We start from the raw sequence: 25519 nt of genomic DNA on the forward strand, positions 1-25519 counted from the left end.
TCTCCTCTCTCTCTGCCCGTCCCTCACCCATGCTGTCTGTCTGTCTCTTTCTCTCTCTCTCAAAATAAAGAAATAAATGTTAAAAATAAAAGAATGAATCAAACAATTTTATTCTTACATCCAAGATTGTTTTTCTTTCATGGGCTTGTGCATATTGAAACTAGTGAATAGGGGAAATCATTAAGCTGCCCCCTTAATTTGGAGTTTAATTACTCCTATTCTTATAAAGAGGACACTAGTAAAAAAGTTTTTAAAATATAGGAAATGCATGAACTTTGCCATCTGCAGAACTTCAACCTTAAGATATTTCAGTAGTTGCTAATAGAGATGAATGAAACACCCAAATTCAATCAAATGTTTGCATAGGAATCTCATAATGAGAGTTTTATATAGCTGTAATGTAGTAGATTTTGTGATACATAAAGTCAGATTCTAACATAAAAGTAATCAAACTTGCATGAAAAAAATATAGGAAGAGTTTGGACCAAGAATTGGCAATGTTTATCCAGCACCATCTAGGAGAGAGCTACTGACTTGGAAGACACAGAGGATGATTGCTCTATCTTGGGACAGGGATAGTTTATCAGACAGTCCCAACATCTAAATTATATACCCCTCCTATATACTTACTTATGCTTTTGATTTGTGTTCATTAAATAATAATTTCGTTAAATAAAAAGAGGCAGCATCAAAATGTGATGGGTAAGAATGTGGACACTGAAGTCAGACCACTTGGATTCAAATCCTGATTCTTTCACTTCTAAGCTGTGTGACCCTCAGCAAATCACATAACCTCTCAATCTCATCTGTAAAACTGAAATATTGCCATATCCATCTTACAGCTTCACATCAGGTCTTATTTTATCCCAAGAATCAATAAGGATTACCCACGACATATGGATCCTTATAAATAAAAAGTAATCATGTAAATACAAATAAGGTCTATATTCATTATCCATTGTTAATGGTTCTCTAGCAAATGCTTTACAAGTGCAGAATGGTATAAAAGGGACCTCATGAGGAGCACCTAGGTGGCCCAGTCAGTTAAGCATCCAACTCTTGATTTCAGTTCAGGTCATGATCCCAGGGTTGTGGGATTGCACTGACATGTCAGTCTTGCCTCTGGCCGTGGAGCCTATTTGGGATGCGCTCTCTCTCTCTCTCTCTCTCTCTCTGTCTCTCTCTCTCTCCCCCTTTACCCCTCTCCCCCACTCATGCACTTTCTTATATATAAAAATAATAAAAATAAAAACCAAAAGCCCCCAAAACCCCTGTTCCTTATAATGGCAGATAAAGTGGAACCGAGGGCTTAAATGTAAGAGATAAGAGAAAAATTGGAAAAAAAAGGGGGGGATTTAATTTATTTTACAATTTTACAAATGATAAAACAATTACACCCAATTGCTATACATAAACAATAGGAAACAGTGTTGAACAGAATGAACTTGACAGAATAAATCTCATCTTTCAATTCCACAAATGATTTAAGAAATACTCAGTAGCAATTATCCTGTGCAGCAGTGCTATCTCTGTAAACTCTTTTTTTTTTCTCCTGCTATATACATTTGAAACACTTGTGCTTTTTGCCTACACAAAGAAACAGTATTTATTAAAAGGTGCTACTTAAATGGAGACACAGGGCCCGGAGCCACAATCTGAAAAGTCTAAGTCAAATACATTGCCAGCTTCAAAACTTTTTTTAATTTTTAATTTTTCTTTTTTTTTTCTTTTTTTAAGATTTGGCCATACTAGACCCTTATTGACACTCTAAGTATGAACAATAGAATTCAGTTATAAAGTAGATCCCTCTTCAGGTTAGTAACTGAAGTCTCAAAAGAACTTCTTTATTCTAAAGTGGTCTTATCTCCAGAGTGCTTAACAGCACAGCCTCTGAAGATGTTAGCATAACACAAATCTAGTGCGTGTATATTACAGACTCTGTGTATATAACACAGACACACATATATAACATTGTATATATGCATCACACATGTCTATTTGTACTATATAGATATATCTATAGCACATATATAATAAAATATCTATTTCTAGGTGGGCTTTATTTGGATTTTCTTTTGTCAGATATGCACAATAACCCTCTCTCACTCAATTTTCAAAACATTGGTAACTTGATAAGGTCTAATGAGGAAACTTTCAAACTTGTAGAGGTAACAACTAACAATACGTAACTCTTCCTACACCTCTTCCACAATTATAGATACCCCCAACAATAAGCACGTGAAAACAACTCTTATGAACCAAATACCACATTGTGTGCATTATGACTAACTGGCTCAATTAGAAATAAATTACTTTGTTCACCCTTTTCCTGTGGAGAAGTTTAATAACTAGTTGGTATGTACACTACCCATAGCATTATTTAAATAAATTTCTTATGTAAGCATATATGTAGAAATTCCCATTAGCGATTGATATACATTTCATATGATATACAATGCAGAAAGACATTTGAATGCCCAGCACCTTCTTTGAGACTCAAAAACTTCCACAGTAATTTCATCAGTCCCATGGGCAGAATGACTAGATTTGCCCGGAAAATCTGTTACTGATTCTTTTTTTTTTTTTTTTTTTTTATTCGACCAACATAATATTAAATATAGAACAGGCTGGGTAATGGTGAAAATGTTTCCATGGCCTATTCATGTCAACAGCACAGTAACAACCATGTTCTCTAAAGGACAAGAATCTTTCACAATCAGCTGCCTGACCATTGCCAGGTACAGGGGTAAATTGTGAAAAAGAAACAAAAAATTAAAGCTGTGAACATATGATAGATAGTCTCAAAAGAAAAAAAAACTCAGATGTTTCAAGTACGTATGTATAATTTTATTTTATCATGATCCCTTTTGGCCCTTATTGGTTAAACGGAATTCTTCTTCTTCTTGCTGTTAGTGATCTCCTTGCCTTATCCCTGTAAGAAGGCCACAGTAGATTGTGGAGGTGGTGGGGTGAATGGAAAGGTATACAATAGGGAATGAAATGGTCTTGTACAGTTTGTTTTCTTTGAACACTAAATACCTTTAATTGAATTCATTCTTGAGTATTGAAAGTTCCCTGAGATGAACAAAAGTAGTCTCAGTCGATACTGAAGCCCTTTTTATATGCTGAACATTTTCAGAACTGGGCAATTTATTTAGAGAACACAAAGTATAGGGTAACAAAGCAATGCAAAGCTAAAAAGGCACTACTCAATGCATCTATGAGATAAACATTAATGCACAAAACGATGAGTGGCTGGATGCTTTTGCTGTGGCCTTAAAATTGTTGAAATACATTTGTTGATAATGCAGTAAAAATGGCAAGGTTCCTTACTGCTGCTTTGTAAGACATACTTTTAATGAGCTCTGAGATGGATAGTACCTACCAGAATTTACTTGTGACTTCAAATTTTCTATCGAATTCAAATTAAAGACTACTCCAACAACTTACCCACAAATAGAAAAATTAAGGTTCTATAAGTTACCTACTTTGGATTTGTTACATAAATCAGACTTTTCAACTTTACATTCAAAACATGTGCCTAATTCTTTTAAGATTTCCATTAGGTAATAAGAGGTTAATGATAAAAGTGCATCATGTTCATAGCATTTTTAGCTATGTATCTCCTTTATGCATTCTATTTTGTTTTCTTAGAGACACATGAATTGTAAAAAATAGGATTTTGAAACCCAAGGTTCTCTTATATTTTTAAAAATAATACCATGTATTATTAATATATTAAGAACTGTACTACTGTGGACATCCTTTTCTATGATTTTATATATATATATATATATATATATATATATATATATAATCTCCATGCTATTTATTCTTTTTTCAGACTGTCTTCCCTAAGAAACAAAACATATATGTTCCCCACACTATTTCTTCTTTTCTTACACTGCCTTCCCTAAGAAACAAGAGGTCATCTAAGGGTTTCAATCCAAGAGTAGAAGTGGGAACACAGGACTTCTGCTTTCTAAACAATTCACTGTCAGAATTACCTGCCGCTGAAGTAGAAGTTAACAGAAAACTGGCCCATTGGTCAATTCTATCACATGTTAAAACTTTTCGAATCACTTTATTAATAATTTCATGTGCTTCTTTGAAAACACATTAATGTAGTACTGTGAATAAATTTAACCACAGAGAAAATATTGGTCAACTTCATTCACTTGAAGTGCAAAATGCTGACACAGTTTCATTATTGAACCTCTTAAAAGTAATCATCCCTGTTTTGGAAACAGCATTCTATTAATCACGTTATTTCTGCACTAAGAAAACTTAACAGTAATGTAAAGAGAATGCCAATCTTTCCATTTGAGTAATAAGGGGAATATCAAAAAACTGGAAGTCAGATTTCAGCCCTATCAGTCTGACATTTATCCTAAAGGGCAAAATGCTTCCAGAAAATTATTATGAAATGTAAAAGTTATGGAAGTCTTCTTCAAATAAAAATAAAGTTTGAGTTTGAAAAATTCAACATATTTAAAGACAACTTCTGTATTAGTAGCATCATAATATATTAATATATTATTTTCATGAAAGGAGAATGGTTTGTTGTGTAGAAACATCAATATAATCTTTGGTACCAAAAGTACTTTTTTTTCCTGCTAATTTTACCATCTCAGATGACATTGAACATCTTTCCTTTAGAATGGCTCAAGATTACTGAGTGGCACAGTTTAGCTGGTACCTTCTACACCACTGGGAAAAACTCTGGAGGTTTAGAGTTGTGCAAAATAAAACGTTTTTACAAAGTCATTGTGTGATTGCTCTTTAAAAATATAAGAACTTTAAAAATGATTTCTTAAAGGTTATTTATCTCATTCATCTTTATCTCAGAAAGGATTTCTAAGCACCCAATACCCAAACCAAAAGAGATTCCAGAAGACAAAAACAAAAACAAAAACATAAAATTCATGATCAGACTCAGAGTCCTGACTGAAGGCATTTACTTGAGTTGTTTAATCTTATGGATTTCACTGCTCCAACTATTTCCATCTTGATTTCTTCTGACAAGGATGGTTTAATCCCCAGGGCTGGGTTACTCTTCTAATGTGCTTGGCATTGCCGTGGCAGCCCAACAGTGATGAACATATTTGCCTCATTAACTAATGACAAGTGCATTGTTGGATCTTGTAAACACTACTGATTATACATTCAAACTGTGTTCTTAGTGGAAGTGGCACTTACTAGGACCCTTGAAGTCGAAATATGTTTTTTAGAGCACTTTGCAGGTATTTCATCAGCTGGTAGCGGATTTCTCATAAATGTCCTTTATCACCTTTCAGATAATTGGTGGATACTGAAACTCAGTCTTGTTCTGGATCCTATTTTCAAATCTTAGGAAGCATCTTCAGAAAAGAAGTGCATATTCAGTTTGTTTGTATGTTTTCAAATGTGCTTTATTGCTTTACACACTTTCCTGTTGTTAGTTTCAGGGCTCCTCTATTATGCAGCACATTCAATGTTTTGAATTCTAATGGCATTCTGTGAGGACTTGCATTGGAAAAGTACCTATATTTTAAGTCATCGTAGTAATGATATTTGACGGCTTTTCCATTCAAATCCTTAGGGAATGGCCAGAATCCATACAGGTGAATTTCATCACAGAATCTTGTGGCAAGTGTATACATGAGGAGACCTGTGCTGGGTCTTTTGATGGGAACTTTGTTTGTCAGCCAGTAACTGGAAAAGAAAACACACACACACACACACAGAAGAGAAGAATTTAGAGGAACACACAACATACCCTACAGCAAAGTGTACTATGTGGAATTAAAGTAAATCAAATTTGAAAAGTATGCTTATGAATAACAATCAAAAGATTCCTGAAGAAATATTTCTTAAGCATTTAGAAATTTAATCTCTTTATATTATTTTCTCTTATCCTTTATTTCCTTATTTTTGAAGTCATATAAATAAACAGGGGACCCAGAAAGTATGTAAATATTACTGTAGAATCTCATATTCAAAATGAATTAGCACCAAATACATAATATACAGAATAGAATCTTCTCAGAAAGTGTTAAATACGACTATAAAAGACACAGTAATTGGGCAAAGATTGAATAATTCTCCTAGAAAAAGAAAATTTGAAACTTTGCCCCTGGGTTTTTCAAAATCTCTGATATTTCAATTAAAAATCCAAACAAATGCTTCACTTGCATTATACTGACTTATTTCATTTCAATTGTCCAAATCCCATTTTACTAAAGCTAATTAAAAATGTTGCCTCAACCCACAGAACAACATAAAACAAATAACATATGAACATAAACAGTTCACCACTTATTCAGTTTAACACTTTGTTAAATAAGCAAAATAAATTTAATGCTGATAAGTATTTTATACTGTTCATTTTCAAAGGTGATAAAATACTCCAAAATGTTCAGATCCATCATTGTTGTCAAACTTTGTTCACCTGAAAAGCATGCAAATTCACAAGTTAATCATCACCCCTGGCAAAGAAGGGGGTTTCCAGTATTTCTTGGCATATTCATTATCTCATGTGGAAACAGCTAAAAGAGGAAGGGTATAGATTTTCTTTAACTTTCAAAGTTGTCCAATTATAAATAAAATAAAGTTAATAATTATTTTTTTTTAATTTTTGTTTTTACTATTGTCTCTTATTTGGGGAAATATATACCCTGCCATCCAAATGTAAGGGCAAGATTATATAAAATTTTGGTCATTGCTGTGTTTAAACACTTGCCTTGGATTTATACAGTATTCTTTGTTTTTTTTTTTTTTTTTTTACCAATTTATGATGTTTTCCAGGGGACATCAAATACATCTAGACTACTGAATGCTGATCAAGAAATATTGGACTTTGAAACCTCCCTACAAACATCCAAAACAGGGAAAAGATACTTATCCATTATTGTTCCTCTTTTTTCCCCCTTCATTTCTCCCTCTCTGAACCAGGATTGACCTTTCACATTTTTTAGTTTTCTAATTGGGTAAAGGCCACGTGCTAAATGTTTTGAGCCATATGAAATGCACTATAGATCTTTTGTAACAAAAGTTTTTTAAGAAAGCCTATTCTCAGTAAAGAACATTTGGAAGGAGTCTTCAAAGAAGATTATATAAGAATTTTCTCATAACACAAAGGTAGCTAATGAACAAAAACCATAGCGGATGCATTATTGACATCATGAAGAAACCCAGATATTGATTCTGTGTGAGAAGTTTAGTTAAACTATGGTTTGAAGGTTTTGAAGAGACTGATAGAGACCAAAGCTGTCTCAGCTTTGAGAAAGCAGATGTTCTAGCATAGAATGATTCTTATTGGAAAATTTTGTAATGTGATCTGTGTGTGATTACAGATGTCAGTTGATGAAGTTGGTTAGTTTTAAAAAATGCATTTATTTATAAATTTTTAAAACAGGTGAAGCAAGTTCAAACTCAGTCAAAAAATGATTATTTCTACCAATGAATGTCAATGATTAGGAATAGTCTGACAATATGAAGTTTGTGCTGAATTATGTTATTTCTAAAGTGAGAAAAAAAAGCTATCAGGAAATAGTATAATGCCATATTATTTATATGGGACTCCAAGGTCACATTATATGTGACTTCAAGAACACATTATAAATAAACACTTTGCATTTTCTAATTCTGGAAAGATTTCCTGAATATTCATTCAACTCTGATCATTCATAGACAAAATACCAAAGCAACTTTTTTATGAATACAAATAAGCAATTATAGTGTTAGGGAAAAAAAAAAAAAAACGTTGATGGCAAAATTATTGGCCTAAATGTTTTAAAATAGTATCACAGATACATAGTAACTCAACCTTTTTTGATCCAGGGCACCCCATGTGATACCACAACAGAAAATCAGTGAAGTCATCTCCTTACCCTCAAACGCCTGACATCTAAAAGCTAGCAGGCAAAAGAGCATAGTGGAGACATCAGTACATCCAGAAGAAAACAATAGAAACATGTAATTTTGAGGACAATTCTCAAGTACGTGATGTGACTTCAGTGAGGTTTTTATGGAGGAAATAAATTTGTGAATTTTGGAATAGGAAAGATATACCTAGAATATTAATTAATTAATATTAATAAAAATTGTGTTTTGAAAACTAAACTCAGATCACAAAGCATCCTATTTGAAAGTAATGGGTAGAGAGGCTCTAGAAACTTGTTACTTTAATCCATGCAGTTCAAACACTGGTGTAAATACACTTTGCTTTAGAAATTCTAAAACTGTCTGATGTTTGGCTTGAAACAATTTGAATAATTTCAAAGAAAATTAACTACCCATTTTCAGGATATTTTGGGAGAAAAAGAACAAAATAAATGCCATTTATCAAACAGACCTTACTAAATGGTATCAACATGTAACAGATAAGTTGAAACAAAACCTTAAACCAGTTGAGAACTAAGGCCACAGTTAATAACATTCTGTGAAATTAAAAAACACAGGAGCCGATCCAAATATAGTCAGTAAGAATTTCCTATGTGCTTATTATAAATCTAATGTTGGGCCTGACATTGTATAGGCCAACATAAATTACCGATATTCAGTATTTGCCCAGGAGCACATTCCATATGTGAAGAGGACAAAAATGGATATTCTTTTTAAACTCTATTAGCACAATCAGTTAGATAATATCTGCCAATTTTACAAGCCAAAATCCAGAGAACAATTTTAAAATCCATATCGCTCAGTATCTACTTATGTACAAGCTGGAATTTAAAGACCACAAATTTCTTATAAAGAGTTAATCAAAAATAGAATGTTAACTTAAATTTTAAATCCTAATTAGGAAGAAATAGAACTGAAAATAATGCATTTATAAAATAATGAACTATTTATATTCTAATTCAGGATAAGCTGTTCTAATTTTTATCTCAAATTCATTTCTCTTGTAATTTCAAATTTGGCAATATTTTCAATTCAGCAAATAATCTAGTTTCTCTGTATGTATTTCTTTTTATAGAAATTGATATTTTTCATCACAAAATCAATGCAGCTTCCCTGTAGAAAATATGAAGAAAAAAATGAGGAATAAAATATTACTTATAAGTCAACTACATGCAGATAACTACTGTTATAATGTGCTGCATCCTCTTGTTTCTCTGACTGTTTTAGTCTTAATATATCATTCATAGACATACATAGAATATTTTTTCACCAGCTAGGCTAAGTTTTATTTCAGATACTATTAATTCCCTCTCTCCTTTCCTCCTTCTCTTCCTTTCTGCTTTAATGTTGTAATACTCTGTCTTGTTGTATGAAACAAACTCACCCTAGATTTTATTGAACATTTCTAAGTTTTTATTTTTTTAAGTTTATTTATTTTGAGAGAGAGAGGGAGAGCAAGTGGGGGAGGGGCAGAGCCAGAGGGGAAAAGAGAGAATCTCAAGCTGACAGAGCAGAGTCCCACATGGGTCTCATTCCCATTAACCATGAAATCATGACCTGAACCAAAACTGAGTCAGACGCTTAACCAACTGAGCCATGCAGGTGCCCTGAACATTTCTAACTTTTTATACATGCAGTAGCCTCCATAGGTCTCACTACTTCCCACCCTGGAAGCTCAGTTCTTGCTAAACCAGGTGTCTTACCTACTCTTCCTCCAACATATCCATTGTTCTTATTTCAAACAAACTTAGCAGTTGCAATGTCTCTATCCACCAAATCTGTGTCACAAGAAGTGCGTATGAATCTGTGATATCATATATCAATGCCTGAGCCCTTGGGCAAGCTACTACTTCTCTTCCTTGGGCCTTGATTAATAATATTAAGCCTGTAAGGTTGTCATGATAATGTAAGAGAGATAGTATGTGTGGAAATCATAGCCGAAAGCTTGACACATAGTAAGTAATACTAGTTGAATTTTAACATCTTTCAGAAAAACCCACTCTTTATTCCAACTCACACTTCTCTCTTGATGCCTTCTGTAACTATATGTTCCCTGTGGTTATGTCATTTAACCTTAGTGGGCATGTTTCCTTAGTTGAGAAACAAAAGCATTTGATTGTGTGGCTTTGGAGTTTCCTTCATCTGTAAGATTCCATTGGTGTTTCACATCTTCTGTCTCCATGAAACTGCACACTGCCTGAAACTGTGTGAAACACTCTTGGTCCTGCTGTGCTACCTGCTCCTCATTCTGTTCTCCTTCGTTTTTTTCAGGTTTGAATATACTGAAAAGCAAAGAAAGTACTTATAGTAGTTTTGACATTAAAGCCAGCAATAGGTTAGATTTTTATCTCATATTAAAATTGGGTAATGATCACCTGATAAGCCAAAATATATTATTTCAAGCAATCAACATTTTCTAAATAAAAGAAAAAAACCTTATCTTCAACAGCATTCCACATTTGATACACTCATGACAGTTCACACTCAACATTTTGGCAAACAAGGAATATTAATTAGCATTTATATTTAAACAAAAAAGTGTAGAAGTTTAGAAGTAATAGGTATTTTTTCCTCTTAAGATATTATTCTTTCAAAAATCAAAAAATGGAAATTTCTATATAAATATAAAATAGAATATAAAAATATATAATAAAAATATGCATAAAATATAGATAATATATATTATATATGATATAATATATATATTAAAATATCCTAGAATATAAAGTATGGAATCCCACTGTTCCAGTTTTAATGTTATATTATATGCAAAGTTTCCATTCATGAGCCCAGTGATTCTTTTATCTGGAATGCAATATTGAAGTATATAGCATGAGGTGCTTGTTCACACTACTTCTCTCATATTTATCTTCCCACAACTGAGCTTTGTGCTTGTTTCCCAGAAAGATTCTGTTAAGGGTAAATAATATGGCTTCTGGGTCTGATGTCTACAGAAATTTGAGATATTGTTTAAAAATTATCTTTCCAGGGGTGCCTGGGTGGCTCAATCGGTTGAGTGTCACTTCGGCTCAGGTCATGATCTCACAGTTGGTGAGTTCGAGCCCTGTGTAGGGCTCTGTGCTGGCAGCTCAGAGCCTGGAGCCAGCTTCTGATTCTGTGTCTCCCTTTCACTCTGCCCCTCCCCTGCTCATGCTCTGTTTCTCTCTCTCAAAAATAAATAAACATTAAAAAAATTTAAAAATTAGCTTTCCATAATTCATCTTTGCAGAAGATGTTGGCATTGCCCCAATTCTGTACTCCATGTCTCCAAACTAATTTTTAATAATATCTGAATATTGTATATGAGTTTTTGAATATTCTGTCCTTCATACTTGTTAATATGTTGGTTCATTCTTAGAAAAAGTACATGTGTATAGGCTGGCTAATATAACACTTAAAGCAATCATCCTTGGCATTGCAATGGCATATCTCTGCTGTTTTGTTTTCAACTGTTCAAATTATCCTTCCATCATATTCCCAGTCTGCAATATGCTCCATCATGTGAATTTACTTTTTAAAGTATAGAAAACTTAATTTTGTTTTAAAGTTGTTTTGGTTAAGTTCATAATACCTCTTAAGATTATGAAATAGCCCATCTTTCTATAAAAGCAGGGTGGATGATCATTTCTTAAAAGAAAAGAAAAACAAAACAACACACAAAAAACCCACAAATAACAACAACAAAAAACTTCCAGCACTATACTCACAGAGAATAATTCAGTCCACCATAATTAATCCTTATGCTATTCCATTGAAAGAAAAAGTAATAGATGCTTAAATCTACCTTGATATGAAGCATATTTCAAGTTCTTAGGCAAGCTAGGAATAAAGTCAGGAATATAGACATAAGCAGTGGCATAAAAGGTAGCAATGGTAACACTAATTAATTGAGAGTGTATAAAGGACCAGAGACCATGTTAAGTACTCTACCTATGTTGTTTTTCTCCTTTAATCCTCATCACAAACCCATGAATGGATGTTACTTCACAGATGGGGATATTGAGGCTTCACAGGTTAAATAACCAGTTTAAGGTCATGGAGATTGTAGGTGACAGACTGGGTTTTAAACCACCCCTATCTGGCTATGGTGATTTCAATTTAAACTAAAGATGAATGGGATTCTTTAGCTTCTCAAGAGAATTCAGCTTGGAACAGTAATTCCCCAGAACATTTTCAACATAGGGTTCATATGGGAAAAAATAAAGTTCTGTATGGTGTTTTGGTGAGTAATAGTCTGGTGTCAATGGTGATGTATTTTACACATGTAGCTTTTTTGGCTTTTTTGTTTCTTTCAAAGGCAAATGAGAGCTGACCAGTATATAGGACCCACTTTTCCCATGAACACTCTCAAAAGTGTTCCACGTCAGAAGACGATTTTGTAGTTTCAATATATAACTTACTTAACCACACTGCAAATGTCAAAGGCAATGACATTGTATCAAAGGGTAGGGATTTCCATGCAGATATGAATAAGCTTCTTAAAGTATTTTGACGTGTTATTAAAATGCAGGAATTCATAACCTCAATGGGTCAGTTTGTCAGTATTTTTTCTAGGTGCCCTTTGCATGCAGAGCTCTACATTATTATACTGACTTTCATAAACCTGACTCATCAGAGGCATAGAGTTTTCATGGCATGGAAAAAGGAATAGGGATACTAATTTAGGCCCAATAATCTCTATATTCTATTTGGTACCTATTTATGTTATTTGGTGTCCAACACAAGAATCAGGCTTTGACCTTAATTCTGAATTTCAGCCCTCTTTTTACCTGGCCACATATGTAGTCTGGTTGAGCACAGATAGTGACACAAAACTCAAGATCTCCTCTTATTATATTGGTTTTGCCAAGTGTCTTATATTTTATCAGTGAACATATAACTCTTGTTATTGTAATATTAGTAATTATATTTTATACTCAGAGTTTTAAAGTACTTTCACATGCTGCTCATAAAATCCTGTTATACATGCTGCAGTATATGTTATCATTTCTACTGCGCAGAAGGTGCAGTGAAAAGCTCAGGAAGTAAATAATTTGTCTGATTTTGCTCAGCCAACATGCTATACATGGTGTGTTGGTAATTGTTTAACAGCCAGCAGTCACTAACCAGGAGGAAAGAGTTGCTGAGAAAGAGTTGCTTTTGCCAATTTCTGTGGTGTAAATACTCCCATCACAGTTGATTTCAAGCTACTGACCTGACATCAGTGAACACTGAGTTGGGAACACAATCCACTCTTGCCAGCCAGTACCAGCTAGCTCCAGTATACCACTGGCTGGAGAACACATAGAAAATATTCTTCCCAACCTGTCTCCCCATAAGGTCTGCACAAAAAAATTCAACATTAAGGAAGCTTACCTTAGAAAAATTTCCAGGTAATTGTTTATTTATACCTCACTTGTAAAGAGAGAAGATGAGGGTATAGGTTGCATCTTTTTAAAAAAAATTTACTTACTTATTTTGAAAGAGAGAGAGGGAGGGAGACAGCGAGCAGGAGTGGGGGGGGCGGGGCAGAGAGAGAGGGAGAGAGAATCTCAAGCAGGATCTGCACTGTCAGCGCAGAGCCTGATGCAGGGCTCAAACTCACCAACCATGAGATCATGACCTGAGCCAAAATCAAGTCAGACTGCTTAACTGACTGAGCCACCCAGGTGCCCCTAATTTGCATTCAATAATGTAAGATAATAGAGAAATTTAACATTATTATATGATGAAAACAGAGATGAATGAGTCTTCTATTTTTATCTCTTAAATATGATATTTAGCACCGTCCTGGATATACAGCAGATACTTAATGAATGCATATTTAATTTATTCTTGCTGGTGTTTTAGAGATTTGTAGTGTTAATAAAATGGAACATACTCATGGTTTGGCAATCTCGGAGTAACAATATTTAATAGTGGGAAAAGCACTGGAAAAGTTGGAGTGCTGCCTTTGCTTTACCTTAAACTAACTACATGATCTTGGGCAAACAACTTAAATTTATTCAGCTTCAGTTTAGTCAACAATAAAATGAGATTTTTAATATGGTTCCTACTACATCTAAAACTCTCATTTTTAAAAGGTCACAATTTCTGAATTCAGATTGAGGAGCATGAGAGTTAATCTATTTGTAGCTGGAGTCTATGTTTTGCTTGTGGTGATTAACTACTCCTACTTTTATAATGTGTAATCTGATATCACATGCAGCTCATCTCTTCAATAATGTTATAGAGCCCTTTGATAAAATCACCCTGTTAAAAACTTTAATATCATTTCTAGTTCCCTATATTACTTGTATCTAGAGGTCAAAAATTTTTCTCTCCATAAAAATTAATAAATTGTTTTTTGATTATTTAAAAATTATAAAATTATCCATCACAATTTCAGAGATAAAGCTAATGGGAGAATAGTGTCCAAGAAAATGGAATCTTGCTGAGACGTGAGAAAAATTAAAAATAAACAAAGGGGATCCTTTAGAATTTATTCACCACGAAAGAAATGCAAATAGAATTTAAATGGATCACTCCAAAACTATATCACATGTCGATCTGATTTTGGTGAAGGAGAATTTAAAAAACAATGATAATATACAGATTAATTCTATATTAAATATATAAAAGATGGGGGTTCCTGGCTGGCTTAGTTGGTGGAGCATGTGATTCTTGATCTCAGGGTTTTGAGTTTGAGCCCCACATTGGATGTACTTAAAGTCTTTAAAAAGTCTAAAAAAAGAGTACTTAAAATCTTTTAAAAGAAGTTATTAAAGATAATATATTTTGGAATTTCTCAAAGATAATGCTTAAAAACTTGAATTGGTGCATGGGGGCTGTGCCAAAAAAAAAAAAAAAAGTAGATGTAAAGCCACAGATTTTAATGACCCTTCTTTTTTTAACACAATTGAAGTCTGAAAGATAAACTGAAATTTATAATCTGAACTTGCAGAATGAGGAAGTAGTGGCATCCAAAAGGTGAAATACTGGAAACAGAAGGGGGATGGTCTTTTGAAACATGTTGGAGTTAAATAAGGTTAATGCTAAACAGCCTTATGTAGGATCCTCCTTATGCGATCACATTGCTTTTTGAAAAGCAAAAATTATGGAAACTTTTCATTTTTCTATTAATATGAAAAGGAAACAATGAAATCATTTATCATAGGACATGGGGTCCTACAAGAAAAGAAAAAAATTAATTAAAAGCAAGTGGGGGTAGGTAATCTTAAAGCATATCAAAAATGGGTTAGATATTGAAAGATAAAAATGATAGCAGTATTTTATTCATGAAAATTTTTTCTCTACATAAACAACTTCCAAGAAGGCACTTAGAGATTGTATTTCCACATTCCCTAGGTAACATAAGACAACTTCCTAATAAAAATCCCTTTTACTATGATAAAATGTAAACAACTCTTCTAATGGTCTGATGTCCTTATTTTAGCTTGATTTGGACAATTTACAAATGGGTATGCCCAGTTTTCATCAATAAGTCAGGTTACATTAACCTTCCAAATAGGGATTGTGCTAAAATCTATTTCAAGAGCGGTCAAGACTAACTAATGTGATCCATAATCCATTCGATAATGTAAAATGCTTGCTAGCTAAGTATACAAACTAAACATCAGCCAAAGATCAGACTTCTCAAAGCCCAGTGAAGGAACAGAATCAAGATAGCCATAAGCAAGTTCTAAGAAGTTCTTTAAAGCTTTCCCAGCAAGTATCAAAATAATCACATGTGGGGAGGTTAGTCAAATGTAGATCATTATTCTCTATATTTATTCCTGCCATAAAGTGTGCAATAGTGAAGGGACTGCCCATTTAGACAATTGCTTTGTCTGTGACATAAATTTATCACTCAATAAACAGCTTTCTATGAGCATATAAGTTGATAAAGGGGCTTCCAGCTGAGGGAAAAGCCCCATAAAGGAATATCACCAAGGCAACACCACTGATGCAGGCTTTGGGGTCTGCATTATATTCCAGAGCTGGCTTCACTAGAAATACTACCGTTGTAATTCTCCTCCACCAGATTAATTAGGGGAAATTTTATATTCCTATCCCTGAAACTTTGAAGGACTATAGGTGGTACATAATGTTTTCATTAAGTCAAAATATTAATAAAGGCTTGTGTATTTTTCCCTCCAGATGCCATCTCTTTTTGATGAAACTCCAATCTGATGGAGTCAATGATAATTATCCTCCTTTTACTCTCTTTCAGCCTCACTGAATGCCAATCCCTTCAATACATTTTTAAGTAGAATAATTTAATTTATAAATCACATTTATAAACTAGTTGTTAAATGAAAGTCCACTAGTAAAAATAAAAACAAAACAAAACAATGTTCTTGCACTTCTGAGGAAATAAAACAATCAAATACAGCCGTAAAGACAACTACATTATGCAATATGCTATTCTTTGCAATGGAAAAGTATAAAAGTGAAAACAGTACTACAAAATCAAGCTACTGTGTAACTAACTGTACTTTAACTGAGATGTGCACTGTTGAAAGAATGAAATTGGACGCCTTCATCATACCATATGAAAAGAAGAACTCAAAATAGATCATAGACCTCAATCCAAGAATTAAAACTCTAAAACTCTTAGAAGGAAATACAGGAATAAAGTACGATGACCTTAGGCAAAGCTTTTTTTCAGATAGCAACCAAAGAAAAATTAAATTGGATTTCATCAAAATTATAAATTTTTGTGCTCCAAAAGATACCATCAAAATAGTGAAAAACTCATGGAAGAGAATATTTGTGAATCAGATATCTGATAAGAGACTTGCATCAAAATTAATAAACTCCTATGAGTCAGTAATAAAAATACAAAAACAAAACAAAACAAAAAACCCCTAAATTTTAAAATGAGCAAAGGCATAGGTATTTTTCTAAAGAAGATATACAAATGACCAATATGGATGGACAACATCATTAGCTATCATGGAAATGTGAGTCAAAACCACAATGAGATACTTTTTCATACCAACTAGGGTGGTTATAATAAAAAAGACAAATAATAGTAAGTATTGTCAAGGATATTATGGAATTGGACACTCATACATTGTTGGTGCCTGTACATGAGAGTAAAGTGGTATAGACCCTTTGGAAAACAGTCTGCAAGATCCTCAAAAGGTTAAACATGAAGTTATCATATATGTAGCAATTGTACTCTTAGCTAGAAGCTTCTTGTCTCAACCAAATTGAGTTATGCTTCTCTGAGGTCTCTTTTCAAGTAGGCCTCTCCTTTGGCCTTCTGTGTTCCTCCTTAATGATTCTAGTGTTTAGCAAGAATCCTATTCAGTTAGTTCAGGTGAGAATCCCTCCACCCTTAATATCTGATTATCTGTGTTTCAGTTTCCTGATCTGTAAATTTGAGGCAAAACATCTTACCTTCTGGAATATTGGAGAAATTGGATGATCTCATACAAATAACAGTTCACTATAAATTATGAATTTTATGTACAAATGCATGTATATCATGTTGATGCATATTAAGAAAGTCAGACACAGTACCTATGCACATACCTATAGAATATTCACTCAACTAGTGAATTTGAGTTTAGTTTAGTTCTTGTTTTTTTGTTTTTGTTTTTTTTTTTTTTTTAAAGAACTTGATGGATTATTGCCTGCATTATATACTAGGGCCAAATCATCTAACATAACAAAACAAAACAAAACAAAACAAAACAAAACAAAACAAAAAGCCTAATAGTTACTTCTTTTAAATTTGATAAATTTTAACAAGCAGGGAGAAATGATCATAAGGTTTCCATCTAGAATGTGAACTATGCAGTTTAAATGAATATAGCAATCATGAAATTCACAGAAGTTTAGAGGCACTGCCTAAGACAACCATTTATTTTATGTGATTTGTTTTATTTTCGTTTTACTGATATAATAGAAATTCAGAATGAGAGTCAGGAAACTTTTTTCCTGACTCTTTGAATGAGAATATAAGTTGATAGAGATAATTAGCTCAGACTTCATAACAATAAACTTATCAAGAGGGTGAAACATAACTTTCTTTAACATGGAAATGTAATTGAAATGGCTTTTTGTTTTTGTTGCTGGTGCTCAAGAGGAATATTTCCATAATAAAGAATCTGAAATCACTTGTCTGATGATTGATTCTACTTGGGAAAAAAAAAAATCTGAAGACAGGCAATCTGTGGGAGTTGGTTTACAAAGCATGTGTACAGTATTCTTGACCATCTGTTTCTCTTTGTGTTAGTACATTCATGTAATATTGTTTTGAATGCTGACTCCAATTTCATTTAAAAACCTCCTTCACGCACAATACATGAAAGAATACAGAAAGCAAGAGATGAAATATGGAGAATATATAGGTTCAGAAAAGAAGTATGCACTACTGGAGAATAAATTACATTTAAATTTTGGAATAAAGGGATTAAGTTTAAATATTTTTAAAATTTTTTTAATTTAAAATTTTTTTTTTTATTTTTCAGAGAGAGAGAGACAGAGTATGAGCATGGGAGGGACAGAGAGAGAGGGAGACACAGAATACCAAACAGTCTCCAGGTTCTGAGCTGTCTTCACAGAGCCTTGAAGTTTAGTTTAAACTTGAACTCAGGAACTGTGAGATCATGACCTGAGCCAAAGTCGGATGTCTAACTGACTGAGCCACCCAGCCACCCCATGGATTAAGTTTCAAATATTAAAAAAGTTCACACTGGTGCACCTGGGTGGCTCAGTTGGTTATGTGTTCCACTCTTGATTTCAGCTCAGGCATGATCTCATGGTTCCTGGAATGGAGCACCGTATTGCAGAGCCTGCTTGGGATTTTCTCTCTCTCTCTCTCTCTCCCCCTCCCCCACTCACACTCCCCTTCTCCCCCTCCCTCTCAAAATAAATAAACTGAAAAAAAAAGTTCACACTGAATCTCTAATGGTCTTGCTTAACTAATAAAATACCTCTAAAATATCTCAGTTGCTATCATAACATTCATACTTTCAAATAAAGAGGGTAAATGAAATGCTACACCAAAAAGCTGCAAATCATTAAAATTCATGGACACTCTGTTAGAGCAGTCTTGAGGGTCCTTCATTTTGTATTGGCATGAAAACAAGCCTTTCATCTTTGGCTTATCAGTTGTATATAAAAGCAAACTCAGGAGTTTAGGGACAAAGCTATATATCCAAGGAACATTTAATTATAGAATCTAAGAGAGAGAGAGAGAGAGAGAGAGAGAGAGAGAGAGAGAGCCAATGTAGGCCATCCTGTAGAGTTCCTTAATTAAATAAGAAAATATACCAAATGAGTTCCTGGAAATGGCTGCCTACATGTGAGACCTGATAAGATCCTTAACTAGCTTATTAAAGCCAGTGATTATTTCACTGCAAATGGGGAAACAGGTGGATTTCTGGAGCGGTGTGGATGTAGAAGAGCTATAATAAATGTTACAATTGTTTTGATTGGGTTTAAGTCATACTATTTATTTTGAAATTCCAAATATAACTAAAGAAGGACTTGAGATTTGGCAGTTTTCAAAAGAGGCAAGGTTTAAAATAACTTTAAGAATGGTCTATTAATTCTACCTAAAATTTTTTTATAATATTAACATTAAGCTTTCTCAGTTAGTAATGTTGAAATGTAGTAATAAGCATACAAATAAGAACATTGATGGCTGTCTTTCAAAGTTCACATTTTGGTTATTATATTCTGTCTGTAGCATATGGAGTTTCCAAATTCTGAAGTACTTAAGAATTCAGTTATCTAATCCAGACCAATTGCCAATTAGTTTGTCTCATAAACGTCAATTTAAAGAAAGCCAAAAATATTCACTATGATTGTTCTTCCCACAGCAAGAATTACCAGGTTAGAGAGAGGCTCTGGAAGGTGCACAGCAGTGACTGAACTCCAGGCATTAAGTGGTCCTTTACGTCTGACAACTGGTTATGGTAAGGAAAATAACTTACAAGTGGAATATCAGTATATAAATAAATGTGCAACCTATAGCTGTAGAATTAAATTTAGCTGTCATAGGTAGATTTTTTTATCATCTTTTTTTTTAATAAAAGAGTATTTAACTAATTTATACCTTGTAGAGTGTTTTCCCTAAAACTGAATTTCCAGTAAGGCTCAATTTAGGTTGATTATATTAAGGTCAAAAATATAATTTTAATCTGTATAATTTATATAAAATATAATTTGGCAGAGTAAACAAATCCTTGCCAGAAGTTTAGCTTATTCCCTTCTCTCTTAACATTTAATCGTGTTCTCCATTTCCCAAATTAGTTTTCTGTAGAGTTTTCTGACCAGAGACAAACACAGGCAACCTGATACATATACTAGTTAAATACCATCTCTTCAAAAGTTTATGGAAATTGAGTTGGTTTGTAATGACCTAGAACTATTTTTTATATGTGGTGCTCTAGACTAAAGAAATTGAAACTACACTACAATGCTAAGTGATGATCTTCCGGTTTTTATTGTTACACATTTTGGCCAGTTTCCTTGTTCCTGGTCTTTTGCCCACACTTAAGAGTGGACTACATATTCCACTGTGGGAAAACACTGCTCCTTTTCAGACAGGACTTCTACATAAGTTTCAATTTCCAGTTGATTCATCAAAACAAAGCTGGTTCAGAAAGGGGAAAAATTACAAATTGCTTACATCTGTTCAACCTAAAACATTATTCATAATCTTCCAGGGATGATGTCTAAGCCATCTGGGGAATATGATAGGTGTTTGGGGAAAAAAATATCTGTCACAGTGCAATGGAGAAATGAAATGTGTGAAAGTCTCAAGGTTACCTCATGGTTCAGTGATGGCTTTCAGGTACTTTGCAATAGACAAGTTCTAAATTTCTATATATACAAACTAGAAACATTAATCTACTCAATTTTACACAGTAAGCATGAACATACTTGTAAAATAAATTAATGAATTGTTGGAATCAAGAGTTTCTAAGATAAGTGAAACAAATTATTACAGGTTATGATTAGGAAATAGGATATTTCGTTCTAATTTAAAAAGTAAATCTCTGAACAACCAGCTGGCTCGGTTGGAAGAGCATGTGACTCTTGATTTTGGGGTCGTGAGTTTGAACCCCACATTGGGGGTGGAGATTACTTAAAATAAATTTTAAAAAAGTGACTCTCTAGATATTATATACTAAGTATGACTATATAGTACATCTAGTTATATGTTGCATATTATATGTACCATTTTATATAATATACCGATATGTAGAATACACATGTAAATAAGCACATACGATGCATATGTAAATGTATATCGCTAGTTTGCTATGCAAATGTATATATACATGAACAAATCATAGATATGTTACAACTACCTAAATATCAGAATGCATAGTTCGCAATATTGCCTTAAAATAAAAAATTGTTTCAGATGGCAAGACTTTTATGACTGTAGTGTTAGTTGAATCAAATATTTTTCACATCTCCTTTTGCTGTTAGAAGGAAGTCTGTTGGTTGACAATGTGGATCTGTACAATCCCTAATAAAACTCTAGGATGAGGCATTTTTGTTATGAAACTTATTTCAGCCAGTTTTATCAAGAACATACCACATCCAATCAATCATTAATTTGTTACTTGACCCTGTTTCCTATTTTTCAGAAACTTTAAATAGTAAACTTACAAGAAAATAAATTTGCTCTAAAATTGATTTACTGCCACCGATTTGGGCACACCTGAGGGACCATATGTGTTAATTCCTTATTTGGAAAATTTTTATATCATCACTAATCTTACTGAGCTTCTCTTGACATTAATGGAACAAGTTAGAGGTTTTCAAATTTTATTATAAACTTCCGTGTTAATGCTATAAATTTATAAAAATGTAGAATAGGATAAGTTCAGTACCAAGTAATAAATATAAAATACTTCTTTTAAATCTGGGTTATAGAACTGTCTCTTTTTCAGACATTCCATTGAAATATTTTGGGGAATCTAGATGAATTTTCATCTTTATTGAGGAAAGAGAAGGACATCAATGCCTAATTTAAATGTGTACGACTTCCAAATATTTCCTACCTCTCTCAAAAACAGACCAAGAGAAATAATGAACCAGTTTGCTTCCAGAAAATGCTTAGCAATCAAAGATGAGAAGAGGTACTGGGGTCACTTTCACTCATCTGCTTATTAAGTATAGAGGATCCTGTTGAAAAAGTCACATCCAAATGTGACCAGAACTGTACATTTGTATGCATTCCACCTTGGAAACAGTCGGAATGCTTTTCTCTGAAGACTTATGTATTTCAGTGACAGCTGCATTGCCACAATATGCTGAAGCGGCTCATTTTGACAGGTCACATCCTGGATTTCACATTTTGAATGGCAGCTGGGATGCCAGAGAGTTTTCTCACAGTGGGTGGGCTCTGTATTTAATCAGTGACAAGCTGCACGTGAGGCTACACGCCATTCTAAGAAGTCCAGGATGTACCAATGTCACTCTCATGGCTCTCTAAATAGCAGTGACATTCATGGTAGCAATCTCTGTAACACTATGAGGACCGTGTGAAGTGCCTTTGAAGATCACAGATTTTCTGTGTCCCATTGCAATGCTCTTCCCTGATGCCATGGACAGCATAAGCACCATGCGCACTGTTATAAACACCAGTTAAGTGGTTCAAGTCTCAAACGGAATCTCTATCTACATCCATTTATCTATGTATATACAGATATATAAACCAAAGTGAAAAATCAGGCCCCTTAACTTACAGTTCTGAGACATCTTGCCAGTCAGAGCAAAGCTGTGACTGTAACAACAAAACATGAGTCCACTCCTGTTCACCGGAGGGTGAATTACCTGTCCCGGATGAGCACTTGCTTCCCTCCAGAGGTGAGTTTTCACTTTGTGAGTTCATTACCAACTGGGACCTGCATAAACCAACCACTGTGCAAAACCCTAACGAGCTGATGGGTGATAAATTGATATGTCCTGACGTGAGGAATATTTCCCTCGGCTTTTCAGAGTCTCTTGTTTGTGCCAGGTCAGCAGATTTCAGGGCATTCACCCAGAGCACCTGAGAGAGCAATCCTCTGCTCTTCCTTCTGCAGGCTTGAAGCTCCAGGTTTTCTTCCTGAGATCTCAAAAAGCAATACCTCTTTGAAAACCTCTCTGAAAGTGGCTTATAATAGAATAAAATTTTTTTGTGTGTTAGATGGGAATATAGGTTGAGTTTAAGATTTCTAAGCCATCTTTGCAAAAAGATTTCTCTCAGGCCAAAAGCATAGATTGTGCTGTAGATTTTCTCACTTGCAAGACTCTAGAGACATCTAAGGCCATGTTTCAGGATTAAATTTGCAGTTTGCCTGTGGAAAATCTAGGTGGAAAGCTCTAAAATTCTAAAACAGGAGGATCAGCAGATTGCATGGGGCGTGGGAGATCCTTAGTCCACAGGTGTTGATTCAAGTCAAAAGAGGGCAAGGCCTTCAGTTAATAATGCTCTCTGATTGAACAAGTTCAGCTTTTTCAAAGACCCAGATTCCTGGGAAATGTTCTTAGCAAGTTTGAGACTGAGAAGAAGTTTCATTTGCTTAATTGTTACAGTCAGGAAAAGAACAAGGCCCTGTCAGGTGGCCTACTATGAAATGTCTATGAATTCTGATGCAGAAATATTTGAGCCCAGACACAGTGCTGTGATCCTCCGGTGGATAGTGTGGGAATAGGGATGTGTAAGTACAGGACTATTACCAAATTACAGATCTTTCCTCATGAAATGTGACTACCCTGCACGTAGAAATATCAGTGAACCCACCCCAAAGCCCTGCCATGCTCCATCTTCTCAGGATAATTACCAAAAGGATCCCAGTGAACAAAAGAACCAGGTGAGCTCCTGAGAGTTTTGTGAATCAAGGACTCTTTCGTAGCACTGTCCCTCTCTTCAAAACAATTATCTTTAGGCCTGATGACCTCTCCTTTGTCTTTTTCCTTTCATAGATTAGAAATTTTACCTTAACCCTTACTGGGTGAGCTTGAAGAAGATATTTAACTGTGTTGTATCTCACTTCATCGTCAGTAAAATGGGAATAATATTCACTTTATAGGATTGTTATAGAGATTAAATAAGTTAATATTTGTAAAGTGCTGCAAATAATGCCTCACACATAGCACTATACTATTTATTACTGAATAAAACAGCGAACGAGAGAGTATTAGCTTACTATCGCTTGCTCAGGGAAATCTTCCCTATTTTTCACCCATTTTTCCTTTGTACTACTTACCCAATTTTAATACAAATAATTTATCTAATCAAGGTTCCCCTGCTACAGTGAAAACTCTGTGTCAATTAGGGTGGTATTTACCAATGTATCTCTACCAATTAATACTAGATCTGACACATAGAAATTGATCAATATATATTTATTGCAAAAATCCCCAATTAATAAAATCTATAAAAGCAGCAGGCAATAAGAAACCACATTTTTGTATCTCAATCAATTTCTAAGTTGGAAACTGTGCTTATGCAGCAAATATCTATATAAAACAAAGATTTTATTTTCCTTAATTCAGGATACCCTTTCAAACTCTCAGGAGACCTATTTTATGTCTTCCAATATCTCTGGATGATAATATATGGTAATAATGCTTGTGAGTTTAGGCAAGCAGTCAAGGACACTTCATCCAGAATAACACGGCAAATCAATGTGTTATTTAGCCAGTTATCCTTTTGAATGGCTGCATTATATTTGTCTGTGTGCTTGTGTTAGCATAGACATATAGAAAGTATATGTGTGCAAATACAACCAAATTAATCTCAAAAAAAGGTACAAATTATTTCCACAGAGGATTAAGTAAATAGTCATATCTATTTATACAGTCATACTTACATAGACTTCAAATCTAAATACTTTTCATTGTTTTTACTTAGGTTGTGATTTTATTATGTTAATTAGGTTAACTCTAACTTCAGTGTTTCAATAACAAATTGCTAAAATATAATATAACCAACACATTACTTCTTAAAATTTAGACCCATAGTTTCTTAAAATAAATCCTACTGTGAATACATATAGGACTTGCTCTAAGTTTCTGCTGACAATAATATGAGTTGAAACTGAAGTTGCTGGTTTTTATCAGTGGATCATTATTTATATTATATAATTATATGTATCTGTGTAAATTAATTTTGGAAAGATTTCCTCTTTTCTTCATTTAATGCTCCAGTCCTCCAGCAACCACTTAGTTTTGAGGAACTACTACTCACCAGATACAGTTTACCATCCTGGAGAAAGTGATAACCTCTACCCTGTAACTGAACACCCCATGAGCTGTTTATAAGTGAAGTAAGGAGATGTATATTATACCTTGGTGGTGTCCGATTAGGAAAAGTTCCAAAATCTGACTATAGAAATACTAGGATTGTATCTTATGAAATAAAGCATTTCTCAATTCTACAATTTCCTACCTGGATTTTTGAACAAGTTCTTACTTTCTGAGCCTCAATTGTTCTCATCTTAAAAAGAGGCTTATAAAATCTATTTTTTATGAAGATTAAATGAGAAGGTAAATGCTCAATGGAGTTACTGTTATTGTTATTCCACTCCCCCATGCAGACACCCAGATCTGCAGCATATCCACTCATCTCCCTTTGGCTTCATCACATTTACCTTTCCTTCATTTTCCACTATTTCTGCTCTACTACCTAAGCTTCCATCATAGTCAGACT

At 33.9% G+C, this 25519-nt stretch overlaps 1 protein-coding gene across 1 annotated transcript in view; it reads right to left on the reverse strand.

Annotated features, from left to right (window-relative positions):
• Positions 1-1334: 1334 nt before the first annotated feature.
• The window catches only part of ST8SIA4 (ST8 alpha-N-acetyl-neuraminide alpha-2,8-sialyltransferase 4), a 100331-nt gene continuing 76146 nt past the window's right edge, over positions 1335-25519 (reverse strand). Inside the window, 1 exon segment of the mRNA XM_047089621.1 lies at positions 1335-5694. Within this exon segment, the coding sequence (XP_046945577.1) occupies positions 5412-5694 (283 nt within the window). The 3' untranslated portion in view covers positions 1335-5411.

The sequence above is a fragment of the Lynx rufus genome, unplaced genomic scaffold (assembly GCF_022079265.1).
Source record: "Lynx rufus isolate CCGP_SWC_20201006 ecotype Redwood Valley unplaced genomic scaffold, mLynRuf1.p SCAF_1, whole genome shotgun sequence".
Classification (NCBI taxonomy): domain Eukaryota; kingdom Metazoa; phylum Chordata; class Mammalia; order Carnivora; family Felidae; genus Lynx; species Lynx rufus.